Here is a 19,618-nt window from a genome sequence, read left to right on the forward strand (position 1 = left end):
CATACATACATACATACATACATACATAAATATGAATATAAATAATCTACTATAGAATACAAAGCCACTAGGAGCGTACTACAACCTTTAGAAAAAAAAAACTTTTGGTGAATTAGTTTTTAATGAAAATATTTGTGTGCTGTACATACAGTAAGGGTGTTATTGTCAAATTTTCACCTGTAGTAAGTCAGTCTGGTCACTACGAACATACTGCAACCTTTGGAACATAAAACAGTTTTGGTGAATTTCAGTAATTTTTTCTAAGAATAATTAGATACTGGCAAAATTTCTCCTGTAGTATATCAGTCTGGCCACTAGGAATGTACTATAACATTTGGAACATAAAAAACCCTTTTGGTGAATTACAGTAATTTTTTCAAGAAAATAGTTGTGTACTGCACATACAGAAATGGAGATATTGGCAAAATTTCACCTGTAGTAAGTCAGTTTCGTAATTACAAATGTACTATAGTCTTTGGAAGATGAAAAAACCCTTTTGGTGAATTACAACAATTGTTTTCTAAGAATAATTATGTACTGAATGTACAGTAAGGGTGATATTGGCTAAATTTCAGCTGTAGTAAGTCAGTCTGGCCACTAGTAATGTACTACAACATTTGGAACATAAAAAACCCTTTTGGTGAATTTTAGCAAATTTATTTCTAAAGATTAATTATGTATTGTATGTACAGTAAGGGAGATATTGGCAAATTTTCAACTGTAGTGAGTCAGTCTCATAACTACAAATGTACTACAGTCTTTGGAACATGAAAAAACCCTTTTGGTGAATTACAGTAATTGTTTTCTAAGAATAATTATGTACTGTATGTGCTGTAAGGAAGATATTGGCAAAATTTCACCTGTAGTAAGTCAGTCTTGTAACTACTAGCATACTACAACCTTTGGAACATGAAAAACCCCATTTTGATGAATTACTGTATTTTTTTCCCTAAAAATATTTGTGTACTGTACATACATTAGTGGAGGTATTGTCTAAGGTGACATATTGGTTAAATATTTTCAGTAAGTTTGCCCACAAGGAATTTACTATGACTTTATAAACATAATTATTATTAAAGGGGTGGTTCATTTCTATTTCACTTTTTTAACATTAGTTAGTGTGTAATGTTGCTGTTTGAGCATAAACAATATCTGCAAAGTTACGAAGCTGAAAATTCAATGCAAACGGAGATATCGTCGTTTAAAATGCCTACAAAAACAGATGGTAGGGACTACAACAAGTTAGTTCCCGGGTTCATGACGTAACAAACCCAGATAAACCCTGCCCTCGGGAAAAGGCAACAAAGGGGGCGAGGCCATGCTGCGCTGCTTTAGAGAAGAGGAAGAGAAAACTAGAGGGAACTATTCATATATGAATTGCGATTTTGTCTCCTAACGATTCTAATGGATTCACAAGTTTCAAAATCAATGTTCTAAAGCAGCGGTTCTTAATACTGTTCCTTGCGTCCCCCTGCTCTGCACACGCTCTGCATCTCTCTCTCTCTCTCTCTCTCTCTCTCTCTCTCATTCAGCTCAGCTCCAACAATGAACTGTTACAATTATACACTTTTCACATAGCTATGAGAAGTGTTAAACATGAACGCGCATGCAGTTGCCAGTTGCTTTAATCAGGATAAAACTGTATATTAAAAGCTAACATAAGCAGTAGCATTTACAAATAAAAGCGTATCTAACAGGATGAGACAACAACAAACAAAAAACATAGGCTTACCATTAAAAGCTGTGCTTGCACAGGTTCTGCATGATCCTCTTCAATAATATCCTCTACTTCTCAATCGGGCTCAAACTGATAAGCGATATTAACAATGCCGTTGTTTACAATAAAACCGGAGCATATGCCGCTGAGGTGAGGGGTGGGATGTTTAGACACGCACTAGAGATGGTTTAGCCAATCACAACACACTGGGCTAGCTAACCAATCAGAGCCCATCGCCTATTTCTCAGGGAGGGGCTGCATAAAACAAGGAAATGATCAGCATGTTTCTCAGAGAGGGGACAGAGCGGTGTGGAATAAAGTCAAGTCAAGTCAAGTCTGCTTTATTGTCAATTCTTCCACATGTACAGCACATACACACAGAGAATTAAAATTGCGTTACTCTCAGACCCTTGGTGCATACAGATAACACTTCAGTAGAACTAGCTTTTCTAAAATAGCAGACATGCTAGAAACCTAACTAAATGCAAAAAAAAAGCTAAAAAAAAAAAAAGTGAAAATTTCATTCAATGACCCATTTAATGGGTTGTGTTTCAGTCACTATTTCAAATTTGTTCCGTTGTCTGAAAACAGAAAAAATATCTAAATGAGAACAGTTTTTTGGGAATTCACTTGTTTTAAAATACAGTACCCAATGTGAGCTCCGAGAGTAGGAGAGAAGCAAACTGATGAACAGGTGATATTAGGCAAATGCAAATGTGATGCAGTGACATCGGTTTGCTAATTTAGTGACTTTTCCATTGAAAATAATTGGCAAGGGTGGGTAGAGTGCATACTGTTATTGTTTTGCTATTGTTTGTTGTTGTATTAGCATTTAATTCTTAGCATTTAGCATTCTAATATTTGCTATTTTTAACTAGTACAATCTTATAATTCAGTCATGTATCACAAGACATTAATTGTTGGACTGGAGTGCATGGATTACTTGTGGAGTATTGTTACGTTTTTAGCAGCTGTTTGGACTCTCAGTCTGATGGCACGAGGATCTGGTGTCAATGCATCTGGTTGTTTGTAGATTTTACTCCTCCCAAAATGGTAAAAAAATTAAGTTGTGAGCATGTTATACTGGCCCAGATGTAGTCAAGTGTAAAATGGAACGTGTAAACTCAACTGGATAGCAATCCCATCAATCGTGAAGTGCACTGTAAAGTCTCAAATCCTCAGAACATTTAAAACAATTATGTTAGACCATAGGGAGATTTTAAACAAGCGATAAATGAAACATGAGTGCTTACTCTATTTCACCGGTCAATTCACTCCATATGTTTTTCTTCCTAAAGCTCATTTGAATTTGATCCAGATCACAAGACACTTATGGGGTCTGTTTCCTGATGAGAAAACAATAACCTTAAAACAATGCTGAATGCATTTCAACTCAAATTGAGAGAAATCATGCTCAAAAACAGGACTAAGTCCCTAAATGCAAATTAGCTGTTTTTATGCAAACCTCTCAGGCAAATACTCATAGGAAAATATGGAGTGGGCAATCAGTGCCGACAGAACAACATTCTACAGATAACACATACAAAATGTAGCTTGTTGTGTTTTTAGTTTTTATTGCATTTGCATTTGGATCTGTTTCTATATTAACAATGGTGCATTAAAATGGACAAACAATCTTGAAAGATGAAAACACAGATACCTTTAGCGTGAATTTTAGGTGATGCCGTTGCTATATCACGTGGATGCTGCAATTAACAAGAGAGAGAAAGTATATTCACCTTATTTTTTGACATAAAAGCAAGTGCAGTAATTTGTAATCTGAATGTGCGAGGCTTCCGGTGTCATTCGCTTGTAGTTGTTTTAGCTGTAGAAAAACAGTCCTTTATGCTGGTATGTGTTATCATATTATTTTAATGTGTTGTCCTAATCATGAATACATTGGTTTATAGCGCAAGTTTAAGGTTTACTGCACTTTGCTATTCTTCTAGCTATTTACCTATAGCAGCTAATGAATCAGAAGTGGGACATTTGCAGAAAATAGCTTACTTCTGTGGTGGATACATAAGCTGACGACTTTCTGTTCAAGAATAGAAAAGAATATATAATTTTCTCAAAAAATAAAATGACAACAGAGTATTGACTCTTTATTGGCACTACAATGTAGTTAGTTACAATATTGATCCAGTAAACATGGAAAGGTGAAGGACTAAGGACACTTGGACTTTTTGGTGACAATGGGCCTATGACAATGACTTTGCAGGCCTGTTGATTGTAACAATAAAATACAAATCTAACACTTACATAAATAAGTCATATGCAGGCTACACCATCAACCGGTATTAAAAATATCGTTAGGAATTTTTCTACCTCAGGCAAAAATGAACTGCAGTTTAATTCTGTGCAGTAAAGCAGGTGATTTACAGAATTGAAATTGCGTTACTCTCAGACCCTTGGTGCATACAGATAACACTACAGTAGAACATAAATACAGATAGATACAGATTAAATACAAAATACAACTATACAAATATACAAATAAGGTAAAATGTAAAAAAATAGAATATATATATATATACAGTATATATATATATATATATATAAAGCACAAAAGCACAAGCAGATAGAGTGCAAACCAGTAAAGTAAACAACAGTGCAGATATAATGATTGTAGTGCAAAAAAAAAAAGATTTGTAGTGCAAAAGAGCTTATTCAGACTGATTAAAGTGACTGTGTGTGTGTGTATTTGGGAGGGGGAGTGGGAGAGTCCATCAGAGGGTCAGAGTTCAGTGGTGCGTGGGGCAAAAGAGGGGAGGGGGGGCATGGTCGGGAGGGAGTTCAGCAAACTGGAAGGGGTGGAGGGCAGACTTGATATGGTGCATGTCTAGCCGTTCAAAGCACTTCATGAGGATGGGGGTAAGTGCAACTGGATGGTAGTCATTGAAGCAGGATGGAGACGGCTTCTTCGGGACTGGAATGATGGTGGTAGCTTTGAAGCATGTGGGGACAACAGCCTGACTTAGCGAGATGTTGAAAATGTCTGTGAAGACATCGGTGAGTTCCATTGCACAGTCTCTCAGTACACGCCCAGGAATGTTGTCAGGACCCGGAGTTTTGCGTGCGTTGATCCTGCTGAGGGATCTCCTCACGCTGTCCGAGGACAGCGTCATCACCTGGTCGCCGGGAGGAGGTGGAGTCTTCTGTGCAGTGGTGCTGTTTTGTGCCTCAAAGCGAGCGAAGAAGACGTTCAGCTCGTTCAGCAGGGAGATGGTGCTGTCACAGGTGCGTGGTGGGGGCTCGTAGTCCGTAATGGTCTGTATCCCCTGCCACAGGCTCCGAGTGTCTCTGCTGTGACTGAAACGATGGGCTATCCTCCTGGAGTACTGACTTGTTGCCTTCCTGATGCCACAGGAAAGGTTGGCCCTAGCTGTCTTCAAGCCCACCTCATCTCCAGCTCTGAAGGCAGCGTTCCGCGTCTTCAGGAGTCCGTAGACATAAACACAAAGCCCGCCGCCGCGGGTCTTGCCTCCCTCGACACGAGCTCTGTCCGCTCGATAGCATGTCAGCTGATCGAGATGAATAGCGCAGTCCGGAACGCTGTTGTTGAGCCATGTTTCCGTGAACACAAAAACACAACAGTCTCTTACAGTCCTCTGAGTTGAGCGTAGTAGTCGGATGTAGTCCAGTTTATTGTCCAAAGAGCGTACGTAAAGGTAAATTGTGAAAAATAATGTTTTTTTTTTTTAAACTAAGCATTAACACATGTTAGACTGCACCCCATAAACACAATCAAGCCTAGAAAAAAAACAGTGAACCACCCCTTTAATTATTGGACTTCGTTTTGTACAGAGAGGTAAATTTGCAGACGGTCCCTAAAGCAGCCTAGGCGAATATCCAGCGAATATCAAACCTAAAACTAACTTTACCACGCTTAGCAAACTCTTTGAAAAAAGCGATTTTTTTGCAAACATTTCTTTGAGTAACATGACCTTAAATATGACCTCAGGATTGAATGTAACATAAAACAAATTATTACTTTTCTTCAAAATCTTTATTAATGCCAAAAATGCTTACATTTATGTGTCTTTTTGTTCGCTTGGTCAGCCATGTTGGCACTGTAGACGGTTTATGAGATAGTCAATAAATAAGATAGTCTTATTTATTGATTGACTGATTGATTGATTGTTGCAAGGCCTGTGAAATTTTTGCCAGGGCAAGTAAAAAATTTAAACGACTGGCCAAACCAGGCCAGTAGAAAATGTCCTTAGCGTTGAGCCCTGTTAATACGATCAACATATGAAAACGCAGGTTACATAATGATATTTTAAAATAAAAAACTTAATATGTACTTGAAAAGAAAACAGGATGACTTTGAATAGCATCATTGTAAAATTATGAGGAAGAGCTGAACAAGTATTTCCTGTTCTGAGAGTGACGGATGTAACGGATCCCAAAAAAAGGTAGAAATGTATGTACAGTATGTGAAAGGAGAATGTATGTGAGTGTGTGAAAGCAGAAATGTATGTATGTGTGAAAGGAAAAATCTATGTGAAAGGAGAATGTATGTGTGTGTGAGAGTGCCAGAATGAATTATGGCTTGTACCACCCCTCATATTTATCCACATACTTACCTTAAACATTCCTGGGTATGTCAAATAACCAGCTTTCTGGAACACATGATGCGTGTTTTATTTTCAGCTTTTCTAAAATAGCAGACATGCTAGAAACCTAACTAAATACAGAAAAAAAGCTAAAAAAAAAAAGTGAACATTTCATTCAATGACCCATTTAATGGGTTGTGTTTCAGTCACTATTTCAAATTTGTTCCGTTGTCTGAAAACAGAAAAAATATCTAAATGAGAACAGTTTTTTGGGAATTCACTTGTTTTAAAATACAGTACCCAATGTGAGCTCCGAGAGTAGGAGAGAAGCAAACTGATGAACAGGTGATATTAGGCAAATGCAAATGTGATGCAGTGACATCGGTTTGCTAATTTAGTGACTTTTCCATTGAAAATAATTGGCAAGGGTGGGTAGAGTGCATACTGTTATTGTTTTGCTATTGTTTGTTGTTGTATTAGCATTTAATTCTTAGCATTTAGCATTCTAATATTTGCTATTTTTAACTAGTACAATCTTATAATTCAGTCATGTATCACAAGACATTAATTGTTGGACTGGAGTGCATGGATTACTTGTGGAGTATTGTTACGTTTTTAGCAGCTGTTTGGACTCTCAGTCTGATGGCACGAGGATCCCGTGTCAATGCATCTGGTTGTTTGTAGATTTTACTCCTCCCAAAATGGTGAAAAAATAAAGTTGTGAGCATGTTATACTGGACCAGATGTAGTCAAGTGTAAAATGGAACGTGTAAACTCAACTGGATAGCAATCCCATCAATCGTGAAGTGCACTGTAAAGTCTCAAATCCTCAGAACATTTAAAACAATTATGTTAGACCATAGGGAGATTTTAAACAAGCGATAAATGAAACATGAGTGCTTACTCTATTTCACCGGTCAATTCACTCCATATGTTTTTCTTCCTAAAGCTCATTTGAATTTGATCCAGATCACAAGACACTTATGGGGTCTGTTTCCTGATGAGAAAACAATAACCTTAAAACAATGCTGAATGCATTTCAACTCAAATTGAGAGAAATCATGCTCAAAAACAGGACTAAGTCCCTAAATGCAAATTAGCTGTTTTTATGCAAACCTCTCAGGCAAATACTCATAGGAAAATATGGAGTGGGCAACCAGTACCGACAGAACAACATTCTACAGATAACACATACAAGGATGTAGCTTGTTGTGTTTTTAGTTTTTATTGCATTTGCATTTGGATCTGTTTCTATATTAACAATGGTGCAATAAAATGGACAAACGATCTTGAAAGATGAAAACACAGATACCTTTAGCGTGAATTTTAGGTGATGCCGTTGCTATATTACGTGGATGCTGCAATTAACAAGAGAGAGAAAGTATATTCACCTTATTTTTTGACATAAAAGCGAGTGCAGTAATTTGTAATCTGAATGTGCGAGGCTTCCGGGTGTCATTCGCTTGTAGTTGTTTTAGCTGTAGAAAAAGTCCTTTATGCTGGTATGTGTTATCATATTATTTTAATGTGTTGTCCTAATCATGAACACATTGGTTTATAGCGCAAGTTTAAGGTTTACTGCACTTTGCTATTCTTCTAGCTATTTACCTATAGCAGCTAATGAATCAGAAGTGGGACATTTGCAGAAAATAGCTTACTTCTGTGGTGGATACATAAGCTGACGACTTTTTGTTCAAGAATAGAAACGAATATATCATTTTCTCAAAAAATAAAATGACAACAGAGTATTGACTCTTTATTGGCACTACAATGTAGTTAGTTACAATATTGATCCAGTAAACATGCAAAGGTGAAGGACTAAGGACACTTTCTGGTGACAATGGTGACTTTGCAGGCCTGTTGATTTTAAACAATATAATACAAATCTGACACTTATATAAATAAGTCATATGCAGGATACACCATCAACCGCTATTAAAAATATCTACCTCAAGCAAAAAAAAATTCTACCTCAAGCAAAAATGAACTGCAGTTTAATTCTGTGCAGTAACGCAGGTGATTTACAGGAACTGCAACACTTGTTTTCAGTTCACTTGTTAATGTGCTATCCCAGCAAACAAAGTAAGAACACTTAGCTAACATTTCCATTATGTTATGAAGACATTATTTCTGAATGAACACTACTTTTGAATGTTCTAAAAATAAGTAATGACATTTAAAAATGTTGAAATATGAAATCCCAGCATAACCTGTTTGCTAAACTGTAAATCTGTTGAGTTTTATAAACTAAAGTTTCAGCAACCTTCATTCAGCTTTAATATTTAGCAGCGTACACTTTTGTATGATTTACATATGAAAATTATGTATGATCCACTTATGAAAAACAGGAAGTACTTAGTGTAACACTATCCTTTTCACACTCCTGATCCTGAGATCATTACCAGTTACCCGCATTAACATCTCAAATGATTTTTAGTAACCAGTTCCAAATATTACTTCATGCGTACAAATTAAATTTCATGAAAAAAACATTTTGGAGTGGATATTGAAGGAGAAGAAAGTCAAACCCAGTCAACCAGTTCTCAGTGAACAGACCTTGAAATTAGACAAAGAAAAGGCTCAGATTTCAGTTTAGATAATATGTTTGATCACTATATAATTATCATTCTTCCATCTGTGTTCTTTTATAGCTTTAATGACTTTGGAAGCTTATTTCCACCACGGACTAAAAGATTAAAAAGGTAATTGCAACTTTTTTTTGGTATCTTGCAATTCTGAGTTTATATCTTGCAATACTGGGTTTCTATCTCACAATTTACAATTCTTTTTTCTCTCTCATGATTTAGAGTGAAAAAAAAGTCAGAATTGTGAGATATAAACTTGCAATTGCAAAAAAACAAAAAAAAAACATGATTGCAACAAAAAGTCACAATTTTTATTTTGTGCAACAAAAAAAGAATATAGACTCAGAATGATGAGAAAAAAGTTTCAAGAGATTTAAACTGAAAAATCTGAGAAAATAGGTCAGAACTGCAAGAAACAAAGTCTAAATTGTGAGATGTAAAATCAGAATAGTGAAGAAAAAAAATTCAGAATTTTGAAAAGTAGCAATAGTTTTTTTTATTCCATGGTAAGTAGATCCAAACCTTTGATTCATAGAGTAAATAAAAAAAATCCAATGATTAATAAGGTGTGAGGAATGGCACGTTTCACCTGAAATGCTCCTTAGTATTTGATGCATTTCAGATGGTTCTTGAAAAAATGGTGGGTCATTTTCGCCTCTGAATCACTTTTGGGAGGATGCCTGTAGGAACCGTACTTGTTCGTGGGACTGTGTTTTTGGTGACCAATTGTGAGACCTTTGCAGGTGACAACTAATAACTCTCCAAGTCCGTCAACGAAGAATTCTGTACATAGTTGGGAATATAAAATGAAAACAGATTCTTGTTTTTATTCTTGTTGATCCAACGCTTGTTATCTCAGCTGGCATGTCTATGGATTGTTCACCATGGATCATGAATCAGCTCTATTCACATTTCTCAGTTTGTCAGTTGTCATAAACTATTGTTCTTGGACAATAAATCAAGATAGTTTGTATTGTCTGTACTAGACCAATGCTTTGAATTACCTAAGACCTAAACCTGGATATAATTAATCATTTCACAACAATGGATGAATATAATATATGTCAAAACATATTGTTTCACTTTAGGCAGGTCTTTTCGGGATACTTTAGTAATAGATCTCATCTAAAACAAATCGGTGACTTCATCTGATCTGATCTGAGGTCCACTCACCAGTGTGAGCCACTCTTTTGAGGAACGGGTCAAAACCGACCCTCCGCACAGCCTCCGTCCGGCCCAGGAAATAGTTGACGACTCCATCTGCAAAGAAGCAGCCGTTGAAACCTGGGAGTGGCGCATGGGTACGACTGACACGCGTGATACAGCCGCCTTCCTCACTGTTGCCTTCCTGGTATTGCAGCTGGAAGGCAAACTGATTTCCTCCTACCTGACCACCAACCTGATGGGGGAGAGAGAGAATGAAAGAATAAACTACAAAAAGAAAAGAAGGTCAAAATCAGCCAAGGTCTTTCACAAACATAAAAATAAGATCTCAATCTTTATCAGATATATTTATTGGACACATTATAGATCTCTATTGGGTTGAACAATATACTTTAGTGAACTATAAACATTTATTGCACATGCACATGTGAAACAGTCCATAATTCACAGGTATAATAACTCGCCGTTAATAATAACTCACAGGACCAAAAGTGACAGTAAAAGACATTTTTAATGGTAAAAAAGATTTAGATTTCAAATAAATGCTGTTATTCTATTCATCAAAGAATCCTGAAAATAAATATACCACAATTTCCATGGTAATATTAGGCAGCACAACTGTTTCAATATTGATTATGATATAAAAAGTTTCTTGAGCAGCAAATCAGCATATTAGAACGATTTCTGAAGGATTATCACTGCAAAAAAATACTTTTCTTACTTAGATTTTTTGTCTTGTTTCCAGCCACAATATCTAAAAATTCTTAAATCAAGAAGGATTTTCTAGACAAGTACAAATTATTGTCTTGTTTTCAGAAAAAAACTATCAAAATTAAGTGAGTTTTTGCTTAGAACAAGCAAAATAATCTGCCAATGGGGTAAGCTAAATAATCTAATTTCAAACAGAAAACAAGATTATTTTGCTTACCCCATTGGTAGATAATTTAGCTTGTTTCACGCAAAAACTCACTTAGTTTTGATATGTTTTTTCTGAAAACAAGACAATAATTTTTACTTGTCTAGAAAAGCATTTTTTTGCAGTGATGTGACACTAAAGACTGGAAAAAATCAGCTTTGCATCACAGGAACATATGACATATGAAAATAGATTATTTTAAATTGTAATAATATTACTGTTTTACTGTATTTTTATCAAATAAATGCAGCCTTGGTGAGCAGACAGCCTTAAAAAAAAAATTTTTTTTGACATAATTACCACATCTAGTTCAGGAACGGCTTCCATAATGTTCACAAAGCTCTCAATGCGCGTCTCATTGAGGAACACAAAGTCATCATCCACCCACAGGAAGTACTTAGTGGTGACCTGTGACACTGCCAGATTTCTGCCTGCAAACCAGCCCTGAAAAGCCAAACAATGAAAGCAGGTAACCTTAACACGTCAAGAAAATTACATTAACATTCAATTTGAAAAACCTGACGTTTGTACCTGTGCCGGGGGCATTATGTAGTGCTCTATATTGTCACCGACCACCTTCTCTGGGTTCAGACTGTCATCAGCAACAATGATCTTTATTTTTGGGTAGTTCAGACGGATACTGTTGATGAGGACGTTTAGTTCTTTGTATCGTAGAAATGCTTTAATTAGCACAGTCACCTGAGTGTTCACATCTACAGAGAGAGAGTGGGAGACAATTATGTGCCCATAACAGACTGTGTTCACATGATACATATACAGTGATTACACTGTAATACTAATCAAAAAGACAAAAGTGCATAACAAAATCACTAAAACTAAAATGAAAACTGAATATATAAAAAGAAATGCTATTCAAAATATTAATAAAAACTATAATAGTACATAAATGATACTAAAATAACATGTTTAGAAGCATACACTGCACTCTAAAAACTGTGTGTAAAAAATGTTAGTAAAAAGTGCTATGGTCCAAACTTGGTGATTGGTTAACAAAAGTTTCCTTACTATATATGGTGAAAAACTGTAAAAAATCTAATCGGATGTTTCATGTAATTTTAAAAAACTGTTTTTGGAAGTGAAAAAGAAGAAGTGTCACCCAGAATTCCCTCTATGACACTTCGCATTTAATGGTTAAACAATTGTTTCTACTTAGTTTGTGTAATCAATTATGTACATTTAGGTTTTCTGTTACAACTTATGTTGCTAAATTAATGTTTTTGCATAATATTCATGTCATGTTTGTTACAGTGTTTTGTATTAGTGTGCATGAACTTTGACTCGTTATATGGCTTTCTCAATATGACTTGTGTTTTGGTGTATATTAACTTTATATCATTTAATAAAATGTACTGTATTTTACTGTATGACCTAACAATGTGGCTGTCATATTTTTAAAGGTAGAGTTCAACCACAGCTGCTGGTTTCTTACCATACATTTCACAGATTATTATTATTGTTATAAGTAGTATTTTTTATTTATTTATTTAATTTAATTTTTACTATGTAAAATATTTTTTCTTTTTTTACAGTGCAAGTATGAGTATTTGAGCTCACCTTTTCCTGGGTCAAACAGAACAGGAACTGACAAACGTCTGATCTCAATCGGGAATATGACCTCATTGTTCTCAAAAGAGAAGTACGCTAAGGACATGAATGCATGTGTAAAGTCAGTACATTCAGATTAATGCTTAACTTAAAAAGTATATGAGGATAATTTTAACTGAATAATTGTATCATAAAAGTTGTCCATGTGTGACTCATTATATTCCAAGGGCTTGTCCAGTTACCCACATTTGCGGTCTTGGCCATTTGAGAGCATGTGCACGCAACTGGAACTAAAGCACCAAAGTGCAGCGCCCTTAATGCACACTAAATCCACACCATTTTGAATACTGCTCTGGAGCGGTGTTTGAGACTAAGCGTATCCCATTGTGCATCACGTTCTGGAAATAAATCGTGAGACTTTTGCAGAGATCTCGCAAGGGGTTGCAGAAATGAATAATAAATCAATATTTCATATAATTTGGTATAATTAGTTAGTCAGGTCCAATGTTATTTGGAACCTAAAATTCTTCAAAAAAATCGGTGTTCTGCACAAGAAGTCTAAACCGGTTTAGAATGACATGAGAATAAACGATGATAAAAAATTTAGATGAACTATTCCTTTAGGTCACAGGCTACGTACCGAGGTCTTCGGTCTTGATGTGGTAGATGGTGCTGGTGTAGGTCAGTCTGCTCAGCAGGTCGTTGAGCTGTTGGAGACTGCTGGATGAGATGCTCAGATGTTTCTCATTCTGGCCATCCACCTGCTCTCCTTCCTGGACATTCATCACTGAAAGCACTCCTTTCTGCACCCTTAGAGAAACCTGGAGAGGTTTCATATCATTTGAGCTCATTTTATACACTTCACACTTGATGACTCCTTTTAAAAAAAACCACCCATATTGAAGGCAGGGTAGGTGATTTGGTTCAAAAACATGCTGGTTGAAAGTCTCTTCACGTCCCAATAGCAATCAATAAGTTAAGTGGTCTAAATGTATTTAATTGTTTTATATCGTCTGTGGAAGTAGGGCGTAGGACCATAAAATGTTCGTCCAATCATATCCATTGGTCTGAGGGCTACGATAGGCTGTCCTACCTGCCTGTCAACATATGTATTTGCATACCTCCATGCACCCTGTTCGCACAGACATAATACGCCATCAGCATGTTCCATTGCCCCAAGCGAGAATTTGTAGGGACAGAGAGTAATTTGCTGGGAGGGTGGGATCTTATGCTTTCAAAGCTAGCTTGCTATTGCTAGCCTCTACAAAATCACCTACCATACCTTTAACAGCTTTGGATCAAAAGCTCACAAAGCATAAATTAAAAGAAGGAAAAACCCCAATACAGAGACTGTCTGAAACCAAACCAATGATTGAGATCGATATAGCATAAAACCCACCACCTTTATTTAGTGAGAACAGCATATTCAGCAGGACAAACCTTGTAAAACGCTCTCTTTTGTGTTTGCAGAACTAGACCTTTAATAATGATACATTTCTTTAATTAATGAAACACAAAGATTAATAAAACAACGGACAGTCTTATATTGAAGGGGATTGAAGGAATTGATGAACAGAACATTCAAAAGAGCAGCATTTATTTTAAATGGACATCTTTTTTAACATCATAAATGTTGTTACTTTCACTTTTAACTAATCAATTTAATACATCCTTAATGAATTAAACAATTACTTTCCCTAAACTATTTAATGGCAGCAAATCAGCATATTAGAATGATTTCTGTAGGATCATGTGAATAACAATAAGATTGCATTTAAAAATCTGAGCGGTAGTGTATGTCTCTCTGTAACCTTCTGGAGATGCATTTAAGAAACCTGAGATCATTAGCAATCAAATAAAGGATAGACAGAAATCAGAATCACCAGGAATGAGTGTTTTATTCATGGGAGTCACTCTGAATCCTCTCATCGGATACTGGAGCGGGGTGTTGGCCGGGGCGAGAAGAAGAACATCATTTTCTTTCCCTGATCTGAAAGACACATGCCATTTTTTAAGCAGTTCATTCAGACTCAGAGAAATGACTGCATTTGTGCCACACTGAAGAGATCTGAGCAATTGTGAGTAACCTGATCTGGTGTTGTCTGAACTCCTCTGCCCGGCGTTTCTGCAAGTCATCCAGCTCATCTTTTGACACAAACTGGTTTGCTGGCATAGTGTTTTGGCAGTTACAGGGTGTTGGATTCTCATTGGGAAAAGGCCCAATACTGAGACGTGTAACAAGCAACAGATGAAAATCAGAAACAAGGAAGTCACTGCTTCAGGGTTGCTCATAAAAATTAAAGAATCTACTTACTTTGGTTTGGGAAAGTCTGGGATCTCTGGATCACGGTTGCAATTTGAGAATCTTGAGAAAGTTGTGTGAGTGGGGGGGAAAAAAATATTTGAGTACAGTTTGCATGGACTTATTGTCTGTAACCAAATAAAACTTAAGCAGGAGTGAATCGTATCAAATATCTTCCCACACCAGAATTAAATCCCTTTTGTGGTATGTTAAAGACGTTAAGCGTTACCTGTAAGAGTTAACTGTAACATTTTTATTTGTAGTCTTTACACTCTGAAACTCCTGGGTTAAAACTGCCTAATTTGGGCTGTTTTTAGCCCAGCACAGGCTGGGTAAATATGATACAGAATGTATGTTGGGCTAACCCAAAGACTTTAGATATACAAAGACGGTACACAAATATTACTAAGAATGGGAGAAAGTGCAATGCGCAATATGGCGGAATAAGTTCTGCCTTCTAAATAAGGAGCAGTTCAGTTTTTTGGTTTCACTCAAAGTCTGTTTAGTACCTTTGTAATACACTGATAACCACCAAAGTCAGGTAGTGATGACAAAGACACATGATGAACCAAAGCTCATCACAATCAGCTCTTCCACAAGCTGAGAAAAAAAATACTAATATATATATAGAAGATGCACAATGTCATTCACACAAATACCAAACATCATCATGGTAACACACATGATACTGAAATAATGCAATAAACATTAATTTAACAACATTAGATGTAACATACAACCGTAATTAACATAACTGGTAAGAAAAAACTAAGAAGAAACATAGTTATTTTAACAAAAAAATATCAAATGTGAAATGTAACACAGGGAATTCTGGGAAAGTCAATTTATGATTTTTCCCTGTAAACTATACATTCTTTTTCTCTTCCAAAAACTGAATTTTACCATAAAATTACATTAAATGTCCATTACAGTTTTTCAGTCTTTTACCATTAAAATCACAGTCATTAGCATTCAGTCATCTGGAAAAAAAGCAGGCAAAGCAGGGGTTTTTCAAATTTTAGAGGAAAAAAAGATTTAAAAAGTATTTTAACAGTAAAAGCCAAATATGCATATAATTTAAAATATACACACACACACACACACATATATATATATATATATATATTTCCAAATAAATAGATTATGATCCACAAATAAATGTAAAGAGATTAACAAAAATTAAACATATTGACAAATAAATAGAATGAGATCCACAAATAAATGTTAAAGTTTCACAAACATTAATTAAATTCACAAATAAGTAAAATGAGATTTGCAAATAAAAAACATATTCACAAATATATATTTATGTCACAACCACAACTTTGCCTGGCATTTATTTGTGAATCGCGTCCTGTGCATTTGCGAATTGTGAAACATTTCTTGCGTCAAGACTCGTTATAAGGAGAAAACAAGAAGGAAAAAAAATATAATGCATGGCCGCTTAGAACTTCCGTACCTATTTGAGTCAATGCAGATGAATGAAGTTATCTCAGGAGAGACCGCCCTGGTTGTAAAGCAAAACGTGATTGGCTATAGCGAGATTAAGCAACAATTCTATCTCCTTACGAGCGTCCCGAGGGCAGATCAGCGTCGCCAAGGAAACGCTGCTCCTGCACTAATCACCGACTGCGAACACCTGAGCATAATGGCCAGCACACCTGGAGCTCGTTGGCAACGGCTTTAAAACTGGGAGGGAAAACACACTTAAACCCTATTCGCACGGGATTAGTATTACCTGGTGACCTCCTGTCATTTGTAATAATTGCGGAGGTTGTTCGTGATCTTAACCCCGTGCGTATCGGCCATGCATGTAATTTGTAAAGTAAAAATTCCCCCGCAAATGACCTACCATATTTCGCCGAACACGGAGGTCCTGTGATAATATTAGTCCCGTGTGATTCGGCCTGCATTTGGCAGGTCGTATATCATTTTTCGAGGTTTTTGTTTGCTGTGCGCCTTTTTATCCATCTTCCGCGAAGAATGGAGCTGCGTTGGAGTGTTTGATAGTATTCTGGGTGCTGTCATCATATCGCTACACCATACAATTACCTTTTAAAGCTCAAACTAAGACTGTTGTTTTAAGCCCTATTCACACGGTATTAGTATTACCTGGTGACCTCCAGTCATTTGTAATAATTGCGGAGGTTGTTCGTGATCTTAACCCCATGCGTATCGGCCATGCATGTAATTTGTAAAGTAAAAATTCCCCCGCAAATGACCTACCATATTTCGCCGAACACGGCACGGAGGTCCTGTGATAATATTAGTCCCGTGTGATTCGGCCTGCATTTGGCAGGTCGTATATCACTTTTCGAGGTTTTTGTTTGCTGTGCGCCTTTTTATCCATCTTCCGCGAAGAATGGAGCTGCGTTGGAGTGTTTGATAGTATTCTGGGTGCTGTCATCATATCGCTACACCATACAATTAGCAGAAAGAGAAAGCTGAAAAGGTTTTGAGGTTAATGTGTTACAAATAAATCAAGCACAAAGCTTGAAATATTATTTTAACCTGGTGAAATATAAATGACACAGTGCACGAAACTATATTAGTTTCTTTTTTTTTTTTTTTTTAAAAAGGGGGGGTAATTCAAAATCACACAAGGTCCCCAGATAATACTAATCCGCGAGTAACATGCTTCCTGGAAGAGAGACTAATGAGTGTTTTCTCTCCCTCTGTACAGAGACTGACTGAGCTCCTGGCCGTTTTCCACACTTCACGGAAGATCACCCTCCGGGGATTTGTGCTGTTAAAAATCCATCTTCTGTGTCTGTGTCCTGATTCACCCCGCTACAATATATATATATATATATATAGACACACACACTAAAATCACAGGCTTTGCTTATCCCGTGCGAATGCACCACATGAAATTCAGATGTAAGAGGGAGGGGGGGGGTCCCCTCACACAAGGTCCCCAGATAATACTAATCCGCGAGTAACATGCTTCCTGGAAGAGAGACTAATGAGTGTTTTCTCTCCCTCTGTACAGAGACTGACTGAGCTCCTGGCCGTTTTCCACACTTCACGGAAGATCACCCTCCGGGGATTTGTGCTGTTAAAAATCCATCTTCTGTGTCTGTGTCCTGATTCACCCCGCTACAATATATATATATATATATAGACACACACACACACAGTATATATTTAAATAATATAAATGGGCCGCATTAATGCAAGCCCACACTCTTAGACGAAAAGATATAGAACCCAAATGAACCTTTTTTTTCTAAGAGTGCAGGGCCCCGGGCTGAGGGGGGCCCCCGGTGATGCCGGAAAATATTGTAACCGCATTTTATGAGTTGACTGTTCCCAAGAAATTACGCTTTATAGGTTTGCTTTGAGTGCACTTGCGGGCTAGGGGTCATTACCAAGCGTCAGTATGCGAGAAGTTGGGAGTGAGAATGTGTTGGCTATATCTTTCACTTTTGTTAGAGTAAATACAGCTGAATAAAACAAAAACTGCCCGCCTTCATTTCATCATACATTTCTAAATGTTCATTTTTTTAACCATCATTTCGTCTCTGTCTGTCTCTTGAGCCTTTTGCTGACAGAAAATGGTTTTCAGAAAATACTTTACTGCTTTCAGGCTTAATTCTGACCGCTTTCGGATCGCAGACGCAGACAAAGCTTAAACTATTTCTATACCAGGAAGAACTCTTCTCACTGTAAACGAAAATTAATTTTTTGCTGTCTAACAACTTCCTTGTATGTGCAATAAGTTTTATTGTGCTTTAGCTTTTCATCATGCATTGTTGTTTTAGCTTGTCCCTATAATGAATATAATGTCCCTGGAATTAATATGAAATGTATTAAATAGTATGAAAAACATTGAATTATTGACACTGACTCTCTAGTATTCTGATAATAACGAGGAAAAGGAGTACACTGTTTAAGAGTCCATATACACAAAATATTTCTACGTTATATTAAGCATAAATTTTCAAATCCTTTATTTAAAAATGTGCAAAATGTATTTAATATTATTGGATACTTATTATATAAGTCAGATTATTATATATTATTATAAGTCATTATAATATTATAAGTCAGAAATATGATTTTATTTGACTGAATCTAATCGGGGGGAAAAATTGTCACGACAATAAAAAAATGATTTTAACGTTCACTGATGTACGAGGCACTTACCTTATTGTCGGTAGTGTAGTTTTACTCCAAACGTCCCCGTCAATATAAAATAACGCGGAAAGAAAGCCAATTAAAAGAATGGCGATAAATACAGTTATGCGGGATCTGTACATGATTAAATCTGTCGCGATTAGAAACAATGTAATATATTTATTTATAGGCGGTCTATATCCACATCAAAATTAAGTGTTGAAACTCAAAATACGCTAATAAGCGTCAAAATACAGCCATTAAAGATACCGTGGATGTCACCTGTTGAAGAGGAACAGGTGAATGAAGGGAGTGACAGATTCTAGAGGACGGATATGTGGCTGTTTGGAGGTACCAAATCAGCGATCGCATTTTTTTGTATAAGAAAATTTTTCACAGATCATTTCTGTAATTTTGGGGGGTCTTGCTAAATTGGCAAGTGTGCTTCGTGCATCCACTTTAACAGCACAAAGAGAGCCAATTTATCATCACCGAACTGTGTATGTATGGAAGCCCGTTTCTGCCACTGAATAAAAAATATATAATTCTGTAAGTCATAATAATGATAATAATAATAATAATAATAATAACTTTCTCAAAATGATGACTTAGTATCTCGTTATAATGAGAAACTTTCTCGTAATAATGACTTAGTTTCTCGAAATAATGACTTATTTTCTCATAATAATG

General features: G+C 36.3%; 1 protein-coding gene across 2 annotated transcripts; it reads right to left on the bottom strand.

Annotated features, from left to right (window-relative positions):
- Positions 1-7,585: 7,585 nt before the first annotated feature.
- On the bottom strand, positions 7,586-19,236 carry LOC107566245 (beta-1,4 N-acetylgalactosaminyltransferase 2). 2 transcript variants are annotated; one of them, XM_016251634.1, is made up of 12 exons: positions 18,959-19,236; positions 14,822-14,872; positions 14,595-14,732; positions 14,391-14,497; positions 13,948-13,985; positions 13,148-13,328; positions 12,517-12,603; positions 11,473-11,654; positions 11,242-11,385; positions 10,035-10,260; positions 9,451-9,644; positions 7,586-7,634 (listed from the first exon to the last, which is right to left on the bottom strand). In XM_016251634.1, the coding sequence occupies exons 1-11, from the start codon at positions 19,069-19,071 to the stop codon at positions 9,463-9,465; spliced, it is 1,449 nt and encodes a 482-aa protein (XP_016107120.1). In that variant the 5' UTR covers positions 19,072-19,236; the 3' UTR covers positions 7,586-7,634; positions 9,451-9,462. The 2 variants fall into 2 exon arrangements, with proteins under 2 accessions (XP_016107120.1, XP_016107119.1); XM_016251633.1 differs by lacking the exon at positions 7,586-7,634 and having other exon boundaries at positions 9,362-9,644.
- Between the last annotated feature and the right edge of the window lie 382 nt (positions 19,237-19,618).

This window comes from Sinocyclocheilus grahami, unplaced genomic scaffold, assembly GCF_001515645.1.
Source record: "Sinocyclocheilus grahami isolate Dianchi unplaced genomic scaffold, SAMN03320097.WGS_v1.1 scaffold1062.1, whole genome shotgun sequence".
NCBI lineage: Eukaryota > Metazoa > Chordata > Actinopteri > Cypriniformes > Cyprinidae > Sinocyclocheilus > Sinocyclocheilus grahami.

What these genes read in the sequence shown, in the direction of transcription:
- LOC107566245 (XM_016251634.1), bottom strand. Translation starts at nt 19,071, where the DNA reads ATGTACAGATCCCGCATAACTGTATTTATCGCCATTCTTTTAATTGGC. An exon ending in CCAGACTTTCCCAAACCAAA is followed by an intron (nt 14,733 to 14,821) that starts GTAAGTAGATTC and finishes TACACGTCTCAG; the next exon opens with TATTGGGCCTTTTCCCAATG. An exon ending in ACATAATGCCCCCGGCACAG is followed by an intron (nt 11,386 to 11,472) that starts GTACAAACGTCA and finishes TTGGCTTTTCAG; the next exon opens with GGCTGGTTTGCAGGCAGAAA.